At 50.6% G+C, this 15000-nt stretch overlaps 1 protein-coding gene across 1 annotated transcript in view; it reads left to right on the forward strand.

The window, feature by feature from the left end:
- Positions 1 to 113, forward strand: part of LOC115124943 (actin-binding LIM protein 3-like) — a 133662-nt gene extending 133549 nt beyond the window's left edge. Inside the window, exon 15 of the mRNA XM_065018170.1 lies at positions 55 to 113. Coding sequence (XP_064874242.1) covers positions 55 to 113 — 59 coding nt within the window. The remainder of the gene's footprint in view (positions 1 to 54) is intronic.
- Positions 114 to 15000: the final 14887 nt, after the last annotated feature.

Raw genomic sequence — 15000 nt, forward strand, 5'->3', positions numbered from 1 at the left:
CTCCTACCCCTATCCCAGATCCCATAAAGGTATAACCTACACCCTACTCTCCAGAACCCTACACACAGTCAGAGTCTGACTCCTACCCCTATCCCAGCTCCCCTAAGGTATAACCTACACCCTACTCTCCAGAACACTACACACAGTCAGAGTCTGACTCCTACCCCTATCCCAGATCCCCTAAAGGTACACCCTACACCCTACACCCTACTCTCCAGAACACTACACACAGTCAGAGTCTGACTCCTACCCCTATCCCAGATCGCCTAAAGGTACGCCCTACACCCTACACCCTAGACCCTACTCTCCAGAACACTACACACAGTCAGAGTCTGACTCATACCCCTATCCCAGATCCCCTAAAGTATAACCTACACCCTACACCCTAGACCCTACTCTCCAGAACACTACACACAGTCAGAGTCTGACTCCTACCCCTATCCCAGATCCCCTAAAGGTATAACCTACACCCTACTCTCCAGAACACTACACACAGTCAGAGTCTGACTCCTACCCCTATCCCAGATCCCCTAAAGGTATAACCTACACCCTACACCCTACTCTCCAGAACCCTACACACAGTCAGAGTCTGACTCATACCCCTATCCCAGATCCCTAAAGGTATAACCTACACCCTACACCCTACTCTCCAGAACACTACACACAGTCAGAGTCTGACTCCTACCCCTATCCCAGATCCCCTAAAGGTACACCCTACCCCTACACCCTAGACCCTACTCTCCAGAACACTACACACAGTCAGAGTCTGACTCCTACCCCTATCCCAGATCCCATAAAGGTATAACCTACACCCTAGACCCTACTCTCCAGAACACTACACACAGTCAGAGTCTGACTCCTACCCCTATCCCAGATCCCATAAAGGTATAACCTACACCCTACTCTCCAGAACCCTACACACAGTCAGAGTCTGACTCCTACCCCTATCCCAGCTCCCCTAAAGGTATAACCTACACCCTACTCTCCAGAACACTACACACAGTCAGAGTCTGACTCCTACCCCTATCCCAGATCCCATAAAGGTATAACCTACACCCTACTCTCCAGAACCTTACACACAGTCAGAGTCTGACTCCTACCCCTATCCCAGCTCCCTAAAGGTATAACCTACACCCTACTCTCCAGAACACTACACACAGTCAGAGTCTGACTCCTACCCCTATCCCAGATCCCATAAAGGTATAACCTACACCCTACTCTCCAGAACCCTACACACAGTCAGAGTCTGACTCCTACCCCTATCCCAGCTCCCCTAAAGGTATAACCTACACCCTACTCTCCAGAACACTACACACAGTCAGAGTCTGACTCCTACCCCTATCCCAGATCCCCTAAAGGTACACCCTACACCCTACACCCTACTCTCCAGAACACTACACACAGTCAGAGTCTGACTCCTACCCCTATCCCAGATCCCTAAAGGTACGCCCTACACCCTACACCCTAGACCCTACTCTCCAGAACACTACACACAGTCAGAGTCTGACTCCTACCCCTATCCCAGATCCCCTAAAGGTACGCCCTACACCCTACACCCTACACCCTACTTTCCAGAACACTACACACAGTCAGAGTCTGACTCCTACCCCTATCCCAGATCCCCTAAAGGTACACACTACACCCTACACCCTACACCCTACTCTCCAGAACACTACACACAGTCAGAGTCTGACTCCTACCCCTATTCCAGATCCCCTAAAGGTATAACCTACACCCTACACCCTACTCTCCAGAACACTACACACAGTCAGAGTCTGACTCCTACCCCTATCCCATATCCCCTAAAGGTATAACCTACACCCTACACCCTACTGTCAAGAACACTACACACAGTCAGAGTCTGACTCCTACCCCTATCCCAGATCCCCTAAAGGTATAACCTACACCCTACACCCTAGACCCTACTCTCCAGAACACTACACACAGTCAGAGTCTGACTCCTACCCCTATCCCAGATCCCCTAAAGGTATAACCTACACCCTACACCCTAGACCCTACTCTCCAGAACACAACACACAGTCAGAGTCTGACTCCTACCCCTATCCCAGATCCCCTAAAGGTATAACCTACACCCTACACCCTACTCTCCAGAACCCTACACACAGTCAGAGTCTGACTCCTACCCCTATCCCAGCTCCCCTAAAGGTATAACCTACACCCTACTCTCCAGAACACTACACACAGTCAGAGTCTGACTCCTACCCCTATCCCAGATCCCCTAAAGGTACACCCTACACCCTACACCCTACTCTCCAGAACACTACACACAGTCAGAGTCTGACTCCTACCCCTATCCCAGATCGCCTAAAGGTACGCCCTACACCCTACACCCTAGACCCTACTCTCCAGAACACTACACACAGTCAGAGTCTGACTCCTACCCCTATCCCAGATCCCCTAAAGGTACGCCCTACACCCTACACCCTACACCCTACTTTCCAGAACACTACACACAGTCAGAGTCTGACTCCTACCCCTATCCCAGATCCCCTAAAGGTACACACTACACCCTACACCCTACACCCTACTCTCCAGAACACTACACACAGTCAGAGTCTGACTCCTACCCCTATTCCAGATCCCCTAAAGGTATAACCTACACCCTACACCCTACTCTCCAGAACACTACACACAGTCAGAGTCTGACTCCTACCCCTATCCCATATCCCCTAAAGGTATAACCTACACCCTACACCCTACTGTCAAGACCACTACACACAGTCAGAGTCTGACTCCTACCCCTATCCCAGATCCCCTAAAGGTATAACCTACACCCTACACCCTAGACCCTACTCTCCAGAACACTACACACAGTCAGAGTCTGACTCCTACCCCTATCCCAGATCCCCTAAAGGTATAACCTACACCCTACACCCTAGACCCTACTCTCCAGAACACAACACACAGTCAGAGTCTGACTCCTACCCCTATCCCAGATCCCCTAAAGGTATAACCTACACCCTACACCCTACTCTCCAGAACCCTACACACACTCAGAGTCTGACTCCTACCCCTATCCCAGATCCCCTAAAGGTACACCCTACACCCTACTCTCCAGAACCCTACACACAGTCAGAGTCTGACTCCTACCCCTATCCCAGCTCCCCTAAAGGTATAACCTACACCCTACTCTCCAGAACACTACACACAGTCAGAGTCTGACTCCAAACCCTATCCCAGATCCCCTAAAGGTATAACCTACACCCTACACCCTACTCTCCAGAACACTACACACAGTCAGAGTCTGACTCCTACCCCTATTCCAGATCCCCTAAAGGTATAACCTACACCCTACACCCTAGACCCTACTCTCCAGAACACTACACACAGTCAGAGTCTGACTCCTACCCCTATCCCAGATCCCATAAAGGTATAACCTACACCCTAGACCCTACTCTCCAGAACACTACACACAGTCAGAGTCTGACTCCTACCCCTATCCCAGATCCCATAAAGGTATAACCTACACCCTACTCTCCAGAACCCTACATACAGTCAGAGTCTGACTCCTACCCCTATCCCAGCTCCCCTAAAGGTATAACCTACACCCTACTCTCCAGAACACTACACACAGTCAGAGTCTGACTCCTACCCCTATCCCAGATCCCCTAAAGGTACACCCTACACCCTACTCTCCAGAACCCTACACACAGTCAGAGTCTGACTCCTACCCCTATCCCAGCTCCCCTAAAGGTATAACCTACACCCTACTCTCCAGAACACTACACACAGTCAGAGTCTGACTCCTACCCCTATCCCAGATCCTATAAAGGTATAACCTACACCCTACACCCTACTCTCCAGAACCCTACACACACTCAGAGTCTGACTCCTACCCCTATCCCAGATCCCCTAAAGGTACACCCTACACCCTACTCTCCAGAACCCTACACACAGTCAGAGTCTGACTCCTACCCCTATCCCAGCTCCCCTAAAGGTATAACCTACACCCTACTCTCCAGAACACTACACACAGTCAGAGTCTGACTCCTACCCCTATCCTAGATCCCCTAAAGGTACACCCTACACCCTACACCCTACTCTCCAGAACACTACACACAGTCAGAGTCTGACTCCTACCCCTATCCCAGATCCCCTAAAGGTACGCCCTACACCCTACACCCTACACCCTACTCTCCAGAACACTACACACAGTCAGAGTCTGACTCCTACCCCTATCCCAGATCCCCTAAAGGTACACCCTACACCCTACACCCTACTCTCCAGAACACTACACACAGTCAGAGTCTGACTCCTACCCCTATCCCAGATCCCCTAAAGGTATAACCTACATCCTACACCCTACTCTCCAGAACACTACACACAGTCAGAGTCTGACTCCTACCCCTATCCCATATCCCCTAAAGGTATAACCTACACCCTACACCCTACTGTCAAGAACACTACACACAGTCAGAGTCTGACTCCTACCCCTATCCCAGATCCCCTAAAGGTATAACCTACACCCTACACCCTAGACCCTACTCTCCAGAACACTACACACAGTCAGAGTCTGACTCCTACCCCTATCCCAGATCCCCTAAAGGTATAACCTACACCCTACACCCTAGACCCTACTCTCCAGAACACAACACACAGTCAGAGTCTGACTCCTACCCCTATCCCAGATCCCCTAAAGGTATAACCTACACCCTACACCCTACACCCTGCTCTCCAGAACCCTACACACAGTCAGAGTCTGACTCATACCCCTATCCCAGATCCCCTAAAAGTATAACCTACACCCTAGACCCTACACCCTACTCTCCAGAACCCTACACATAGTCAGAGTCTGACTCCTACCCTATCCCAGATCCCCTAAAGGTATAACCTACACCCTACACCCTAATCTCCAGAACCCTACACACAGTCAGAGTCTGACTCCTACCCCTATCCCAGATCCCCTAAAGGTATAACCTACACCCTACACCCTACTCTCCAGAACCCTACACACACTCAGAGTCTGACTCCTACCCCTATCCCAGATCCCTAAAGGTACACCCTACACCCTACTCTCCAGAACCCTACACACAGTCAGAGTCTGACTCCTACCCCTATCCCAGCTCCCCTAAAGGTATAACCTACACCCTACTCTCCAGAACACTACACACAGTCAGAGTCTGACTCCTACCCCTATCCCAGATCCCATAAAGGTATAACCTACACCCTACACCCTCTCTCAGAACCCTACACACAGTCAGAGTCTGACTCCTACCCCTATCCCAGCTCCCCTAAAGGTATAACCTACACCCTACACCCTACTCTCCAGAACACTACACACAGTCAGAGTCTGACTCCTACCCCTATCCCATATCCCCTAAAGGTATAACCTACACCCTACACCCTACTGTCAAGAACACTACACACAGTCAGAGTCTGACTCCTACCCCTATCCCAGATCCCCTAAAGGTATAACCTACACCCTACACCCTACACCCTACTCTCCAGAACCCTACACATAGTCAGAGTCTGACTCCTACCCCTATCCCAGATCCCCTAAAGGTATAACCTACACCCTACACCCTAATCTCCAGAACCCTACACACAGTCAGAGTCTGACTCCTACCCCTATCCCAGATCCCCTAAAGGTACACCCTACACCCTACTCTCCAGAACCCTACACACAGTCAGAGTCTGACTCCTACCCCTATCCCAGCTCCCCTAAAGGTATAACCTACACCCTACTCTCCAGAACACTACACACAGTCAGAGTCTGACTCCTACCCCTATCCCAGATCCCCTAAAGGTATAACCTACATCCTACACCCTACTCTCCAGAACACTACACACAGTCAGAGTCTGACTCCTACCCCTATCCCATATCCCCTAAAGGTATAACCTACACCCTACACCCTACTGTCAAGAACACTACACACAGTCAGAGTCTGACTCCTACCCCTATCCCAGATCCCCTAAAGGTATAACCTACACCCTACACCCTAGACCCTACTCTCCAGAACACTACACACAGTCAGAGTCTGACTCCTACCCCTATCCCAGATCCCTAAAGGTATAACCTACACCCTACACCCTAGACCCTACTCTCCAGAACACAACACACAGTCAGAGTCTGACTCCTACCCCTATCCCAGATCCCCTAAAGGTATAACCTACACCCTACACCCTACACCCTGCTCTCCAGAACCCTACACACAGTCAGAGTCTGACTCATACCCCTATCCCAGATCCCCTAAAGGTATAACCTACACCCTAGACCCTACACCCTACTCTCCAGAACCCTACACATAGTCAGAGTCTGACTCCTACCCCTATCCCAGATCCCCTAAAGGTATAACCTACACCCTACACCCTAATCTCCAGAACCCTACACACAGTCAGAGTCTGACTCCTACCCCTATCCCAGATCCCCTAAAGGTATAACCTACACCCTACACCCTACTCTCCAGAACCCTACACACACTCAGAGTCTGACTCCTACCCCTATCCCAGATCCCCTAAAGGTACACCCTACACCCTACTCTCCAGAACCCTACACACAGTCAGAGTCTGACTCCTACCCCTATCCCAGCTCCCCTAAAGGTATAACCTACACCCTACTCTCCAGAACACTACACACAGTCAGAGTCTGACTCCTACCCCTATCCCAGATCCCATAAAGGTATAACCTACACCCTACTCTCCAGAACCCTACACACAGTCAGAGTCTGACTCCTACCCCTATCCCAGCTCCCCTAAAGGTATAACCTACACCCTACACCCTACTCTCCAGAACACTACACACAGTCAGAGTCTGACTCCTACCCCTATCCCATATCCCCTAAAGGTATAACCTACACCCTACACCCTACTGTCAAGAACACTACACACAGTCAGAGTCTGACTCCTACCCCTATCCCAGATCCCCTAAAGGTATAACCTACACCCTACACCCTACACCCTACTCTCCAGAACCCTACACATAGTCAGAGTCTGACTCCTACCCCTATCCCAGATCCCCTAAAGGTATAACCTACACCCTACACCCTAATCTCCAGAACCCTACACACAGTCAGAGTCTGACTCCTACCCCTATCCCAGATCCCCTAAAGGTATAACCTACACCCTACACCCTACTCTCCAGAACCCTACACACACTCAGAGTCTGACTCCTACCCCTATCCCAGATCCCCTAAAGGTACACCCTACACCCTACTCTCCAGAACCCTACACACAGTCAGAGTCTGACTCCTACCCCTATCCCAGCTCCCCTAAAGGTATAACCTACACCCTACTCTCCAGAACACTACACACAGTCAGAGTCTGACTCCTACCCCTATCCCAGATCCCCTAAAGGTATAACCTACATCCTACACCCTACTCTCCAGAACACTACACACAGTCAGAGTCTGACTCCTACCCCTATCCCATATCCCCTAAAGGTATAACCTACACCCTACACCCTACTGTCAAGAACACTACACACAGTCAGAGTCTGACTCCTACCCCTATCCCAGATCCCCTAAAGGTATAACCTACACCCTACACCCTAGACCCTACTCTCCAGAACACTACACACAGTCAGAGTCTGACTCCTACCCCTATCCCAGATCCCCTAAAGGTATAACCTACACCCTACACCCTAGACCCTACTCTCCAGAACACAACACACAGTCAGAGTCTGACTCCTACCCCTATCCCAGATCCCCTAAAGGTATAACCTACACCCTACACCCTACACCCTGCTCTCCAGAACCCTACACACAGTCAGAGTCTGACTCATACCCCTATCCCAGATCCCCTAAAGGTATAACCTACACCCTAGACCCTACACCCTACTCTCCAGAACCCTACACACAGTCAGAGTCTGACTCCTACCCCTATCCCAGATCCCCTAAAGGTATAACCTACACCCTACACCCTAATCTCCAGAACCCTACACACAGTCAGAGTCTGACTCCTACCCCTATCCCAGATCCCCTAAAGGTATAACCTACACCCTACACCCTACTCTCCAGAACCCTACACACAGTCAGAGTCTGACTCCTACCCCTATCCCAGCTCCCCTAAAGGTATAACCTACACCCTACTCTCCAGAACACTACACACAGTCAGAGTCTGACTCCTACCCCTATCCCAGATCCCATAAAGGTATAACCTACACCCTACTCTCCAGAACCCTACACACAGTCAGAGTCTGACTCCTACCCCTATCCCAGCTCCCCTAAAGGTATAACCTACACCCTACACCCTACTCTCCAGAACACTACACACAGTCAGAGTCTGACTCCTACCCCTATCCCATATCCCCTAAAGGTATAACCTACACCCTACACCCTACTGTCAAGAACACTACACACAGTCAGAGTCTGACTCCTACCCCTATCCCAGATCCCCTAAAGGTATAACCTACACCCTACACCCTACACCCTACTCTCCAGAACCCTACACACAGTCAGAGTCTGACTCTACCCCTATCCCAGATCCCCTAAAGGTATAACCTACACCCTACACCCTAATCTCCAGAACCCTACACACAGTCAGAGTCTGACTCCTACCCCTATCCCAGATCCCCTAAAGGTATAACCTACACCCCTACACCCTACTCTCCAGAACCCTACACACAGTCAGAGTCTGACTCCTACCCTATCCCAGATCCCCTAAAGGTACACCCTACACCCTACTCTCCAGAACCCTACACACAGTCAGAGTCTGACTCCTACCCCTATCCCAGCTCCCCTAAAGGTATAACCTACACCCTACTCTCCAGAACACTACACACAGTCAGAGTCTGACTCCAAACCCTATCCCAGATCCCCTAAAGGTATAACCTACACCCTAGACCCTACTCTCCAGAACACTACACACAGTCAGAGTCTGACTCCTACCCCTATCCCAGATCCCATAAAGGTATAACCTACACCCTACTCTCCAGAACCCTACACACAGTCAGAGTCTGACTCCTACCCCTATCCCAGCTCCTCTAAAGGTATAACCTACCCCTACTCTCCAGAACACTACACACAGTCAGAGTCTGACTCCTACCCCTATCCCAGATCCCCTAAAGGTATAACCTACCCCTACACCCTACTCTCCAGAACCCTACACACAGTCAGAGTCTGACTCCTACCCCTATCCCAGCTCCCTAAAGGTATAACCTACACCCTACTCTCCAGAACACTACACACAGTCAGAGTCTGACTCCTACCCCTATCCCAGATCCCATAAAGGTATAACCTACACCCTACTCTCCAGAACCCTACACACAGTCAGAGTCTGACTCCTACCCCTATCCCAGCTCCCCTAAAGGTATAACCTACACCCTACTCTCCAGAACACTACACACAGTCAGAGTCTGACTCCTACCCCTATCCCAGATCCCATAAAGGTATAACCTACACCCTACACCCTACTCTCCAGAACCCTACACACACTCAGAGTCTGACTCCTACCCCTATCCCAGATCCCCTAAAGGTACACCCTACACCCTACTCTCCAGAACCCTACACACAGTCAGAGTCTGACTCCTACCCCTATCCCAGCTCCCCTAAAGGTATAACCTACACCCTACTCTCCAGAACACTACACACAGTCAGAGTCTGACTCCTACCCCTATCCCAGATCCCCTAAAGGTATAACCCTACACCCTACACCCTACTCTCCAGAACACTACACACAGTCAGAGTCTGACTCCTACCCCTATCCCAGATCCCCTAAAGGTACAACCCTACACCCTACACCCTACTCTCCAGAACACTACACACAGTCAGAGTCTGACTCCTACCCCTATCCCAGATCCCCAAAGGTATAACCTACACCCTACACCCTACTCTCCAGAACACTACACACAGTCAGAGTCTGACTCCTACCCCTATCCCATATCCCCTAAAGGTATAACCTACACCCTACACCCTACTGTCAAGAACACTACACACAGTCAGAGTCTGACTCCTACCCCTATCCCAGATCCCCTAAAGGTATAACCTACACCCTACACCCTAGACCCTACTCTCCAGAACACTACACACAGTCAGAGTCTGACTCCTACCCCTATCCCAGATCCCCTAAAGGTATAACCTACACCCTACACCCTAGACCCTACTCTCCAGAACACAACACACAGTCAGAGTCTGACTCCTACCCCTATCCCAGATCCCCTAAAGGTATAACCTACACCCTACACCCTACACCCTGCTCTCCAGAACCCTACACACAGTCAGAGTCTGACTCATACCCCTATCCCAGATCCCCTAAAGGTATAACCTACACCCTAGACCCTACACCCCTCTACACCCTACTCTCCAGAACCCTACACATAGTCAGAGTCTGACTCCTACCCCTATCCCAGATCCCCTAAAGGTATAACCTACACCCTACACCCTAATCTCCAGAACCCTACACACACTCAGAGTCTGACTCCTACCCCTATCCCAGATCCCCCCTAAAGGTATAACCTACACCCTACACCCTACTCTCCAGAACCCTACACACACTCAGAGTCTGACTCCTACCCCTATCCCAGATCCCCTAAAGGTATAACCTACACCCTACACCCTAGACCCTACTCTCCAGAACACAACACACAGTCAGAGTCTGACTCTACCCCTATCCCAGATCCCCTAAAGGTATAACCTACACACCCTACACCCTGCTCTCCAGAACCCTACACACAGTCAGAGTCTGACTCCTACCCCTATCCCAGATCCCCTAAAGGTATAACCTACACCCTACACCCTACTCTCCAGAACCCTACACACACAGTCAGAGTCTGACTCCTACCCCTATCCCAGATCCCCTAAAGGTACACCCCTACACCCTACTCTCCAGAACCCTACACACAGTCAGAGTCTGACTCCTACCCCTATCCCAGCTCCCCTAAAGGTATAACCTACACCCTACTCTCCAGAACACTACACACAGTCAGAGTCTGACTCCTACCCCTATCCCAGATCCCATAAAGGTATAACCTACACCCTACTCTCCAGAACCCTACACACAGTCAGAGTCTGACTCATACCCCTATCCCAGATCCCCCTAAAGGTATAACCTACACCCTACACCCTACTCTCCAGAACACTACACACAGTCAGAGTCTGACTCCTACCCCTATCCCAGATCCCTAAAGGTATAACCTACACCCTACACCCTACTGTCAAGAACACTACACACAGTCAGAGTCTGACTCCTACCCCTATCCCAGATCCCCTAAAGGTATAACCTACACCCTACACCCCTACACCCTACTCTCCAGAACCCTACACATAGTCAGAGTCTGACTCCTACCCCTATCCCAGATCCCCTAAAGGTATAACCTACACCCTACACCCTAATCTCCAGAACCCTACACACAGTCAGAGTCTGACTCCTACCCCTATCCCAGATCCCCTAAAGGTACACCCTACACCCTACACCCTACTCTCCAGAACACTACACACAGTCAGAGTCTGACTCCTACCCCTATCCCAGATCCCCTAAAGGTATAACCTACACCCTACACCCTACTCTCCAGAACACTACACACAGTCAGAGTCTGACTCCTACCCCTATCCCATATCCCCTAAAGGTATAACCTACACCCTACTCTCCAGAACACTACACACAGTCAGAGTCTGACTCCTACCCCTATCCCAGATCCCATAAAGGTATAACCTACACCCTACACCCTACTCTCCAGAACCCTACACACACTCAGAGTCTGACTCCTACCCCTATCCCAGATCCCCTAAAGGTACACCCTACACCCTACTCTCCAGAACCCTACACACAGTCAGAGTCTGACTCCTACCCCTATCCCAGCTCCCCTAAAGGTATAACCTACACCCTACTCTCCAGAACACTACACACAGTCAGAGTCTGACTCCTACCCCTATCCCAGATCCCCTAAAGGTACACCCTACACCCTACACCCTACTCTCCAGAACACTACACACAGTCAGAGTCTGACTCCTACCCCTATCCCAGATCCCCTAAAGGTACGCCCTACACCCTACACCCTACACCCTACTCTCCAGAACACTACACACAGTCAGAGTCTGACTCCTACCCCGATCCCAGATCCCCTAAAGGTACACCCTACACCCTACACCCTACTCTCCAGAACACTACACACAGTCAGAGTCTGACTCCTACCCCTATCCCAGATCCCCTAAAGGTATAACCTACACCCTACACCCTACTCTCCAGAACACTACACACAGTCAGAGTCTGACTCCTACCCCTATCCCATATCCCCTAAAGGTATAACCTACACCCTACTGTCAAGAACACTACACACAGTCAGAGTCTGACTCCTACCCCTATCCCAGATCCCCTAAAGGTATAACCTACACCCTACACCCTAGACCCTACTCTCCAGAACACTACACACAGTCAGAGTCTGACTCCTACCCCTATCCCAGATCCCCTAAAGGTATAACCTACACCCTACACCCTAGACCCTACTCTCCAGAACACAACACACAGTCAGAGTCTGACTCCTACCCCTATCCCAGATCCCCTAAAGGTATAACCTACACCCTACACCCTACACCCTGCTCTCCAGAACCCTACACACAGTCAGAGTCTGACTCATACCCCTATCCCAGATCCCCTAAAGGTATAACCTACACCCTAGACCCTACACCCTACTCTCCAGAACCCTACACATAGTCAGAGTCTGACTCCTACCCCTATCCCAGATCCCCTAAAGGTATAACCTACACCCTACACCCTAATCTCCAGAACCCTACACACACTCAGAGTCTGACTCCTACCCCTATCCCAGATCCCCTAAAGGTATAACCTACACCCTACACCCTACTCTCCAGAACCCTACACACACTCAGAGTCTGACTCCTACCCCTATCCCAGATCCCCTAAAGGTATAACCTACACCCTACACCCTAGACCCTACTCTCCAGAACACAACACACAGTCAGAGTCTGACTCCTACCCCTATCCCAGATCCCCTAAAGGTATAACCTACACCCTACACCCTACACCCTGCTCTCCAGAACCCTACACACAGTCAGAGTCTGACTCATACCCCTATCCCAGATCCCCTAAAGGTATAACCTACACCCTAGACCCTACACCCTACTCTCCAGAACCCTACACATAGTCAGAGTCTGACTCCTACCCCTATCCCAGATCCCCTAAAGGTATAACCTACACCCTACACCCTAATCTCCAGAACCCTACACACAGTCAGAGTCTGACTCTACCCCTATCCCAGATCCCTAAAGGTATAACCTACACCCTACACCCTACTCTCCAGAACCCTACACACACTCAGAGTCTGACTCTACCCCTATCCCAGATCCCCTAAAGGTACACCCTACACCCTACTCTCCAGAACCCTACACACAGTCAGAGTCTGACTCCTACCCCTATCCCAGCTCCCCTAAAGGTATAACCTACACCCTACTCTCCAGAACACTACACACAGTCAGAGTCTGACTCCTACCCCTATCCCAGATCCCATAAAGGTATAACCTACACCCTACTCTCCAGAACCCTACACACAGTCAGAGTCTGACTCCTACCCCTATCCCAGCTCCCCTAAAGGTATAACCTACACCCTACACCCTACTCTCCAGAACACTACACACAGTCAGAGTCTGACTCCTACCCCTATCCCAGATCCCCTAAAGGTATAACCTACACCCTACACCCTACTGTCAAGAACACTACACACAGTCAGAGTCTGACTCCTACCCCTATCCCAGATCCCCTAAAGGTATAACCTACACCCTACACCCTAGACCCTACTCTCCAGAACACTACACACAGTCAGAGTCTGACTCCTACCCCTATCCCAGATCCCCTAAAGGTATAACCTACACCCTACACCCTAGACCCTACTCTCCAGAACACAACACACAGTCAGAGTCTGACTCCTACCCCTATCCCAGATCCCCTAAAGGTATAACCTACACCCTACACCCTACACCCTACTCTCCAGAACCCTACACACAGTCAGAGTCTGACTCATACCCCTATCCCAGATCCCCTAAAGGTATAACCTACACCCTAGACCCTACACCCTACTCTCCAGAACCCTACACATAGTCAGAGTCTGACTCCTACCCCTATCCCAGATCCCCTAAAGGTATAACCTACACCCTACACCCTAATCTCCAGAACCCTACACACAGTCAGAGTCTGACTCCTACCCCTATCCCAGATCCCTAAAGGTATAACCTACACCCTACACCCTACTCTCCAGAACCCTACACACACTCAGAGTCTGACTCCTACCCCTATCCCAGATCCCCTAAAGGTACACCCTACACCCTACTCTCCAGAACCCTACACACAGTCAGAGTCTGACTCCTACCCCTATCCCAGCTCCCCTAAAGGTATAACCTACACCCTACTCTCCAGAACACTACACACAGTCAGAGTCTGACTCCTACCCCTATCCCAGATCCCATAAAGGTATAACCTACACCCTACTACTCCAGAACCCTACACACAGTCAGAGTCTGACTCCTACCCCTATCCCAGCTCCCTAAAGGTATAACCTACACCCTACACCCTACTCTCCAGAACACTACACACAGTCAGAGTCTGACTCCTACCCCTATCCCATATCCCCTAAAGGTATAACCTACACCCTACACCCTACTGTCAAGAACACTACACACAGTCAGAGTCTGACTCCTACCCCTATCCCAGAACCCCTAAAGGTATAACCTACACCCTACACCCTAGACCCTACTCTCCAGAACACTACACACAGTCAGAGTCTGACTCCTACCCCTATCCCAGATCCCCTAAAGGTATAACCTACACCCTACACCCTAGACCCTACTCTCCAGAACACAACACACAGTCAGAGTCTGACTCCTACCCCTATCCCAGATCCCCTAAAGGTATAACCTACACCCTACACCCTACACCCTACTCTCCAGAACCCTACACACAGTCAGAGTCTGACTCATACCCCTATCCCAGATCCCCTAAAGGTATAACCTACACCCTAGACCCTACCCCTACTCTCCAGAACCCTACACATAGTCAGAGTCTGACTCCTACCCCTATCCCAGATCCCCTAAAGGT

This window comes from Oncorhynchus nerka, linkage group LG5, assembly GCF_034236695.1.
Source record: "Oncorhynchus nerka isolate Pitt River linkage group LG5, Oner_Uvic_2.0, whole genome shotgun sequence".
Classification (NCBI taxonomy): domain Eukaryota; kingdom Metazoa; phylum Chordata; class Actinopteri; order Salmoniformes; family Salmonidae; genus Oncorhynchus; species Oncorhynchus nerka.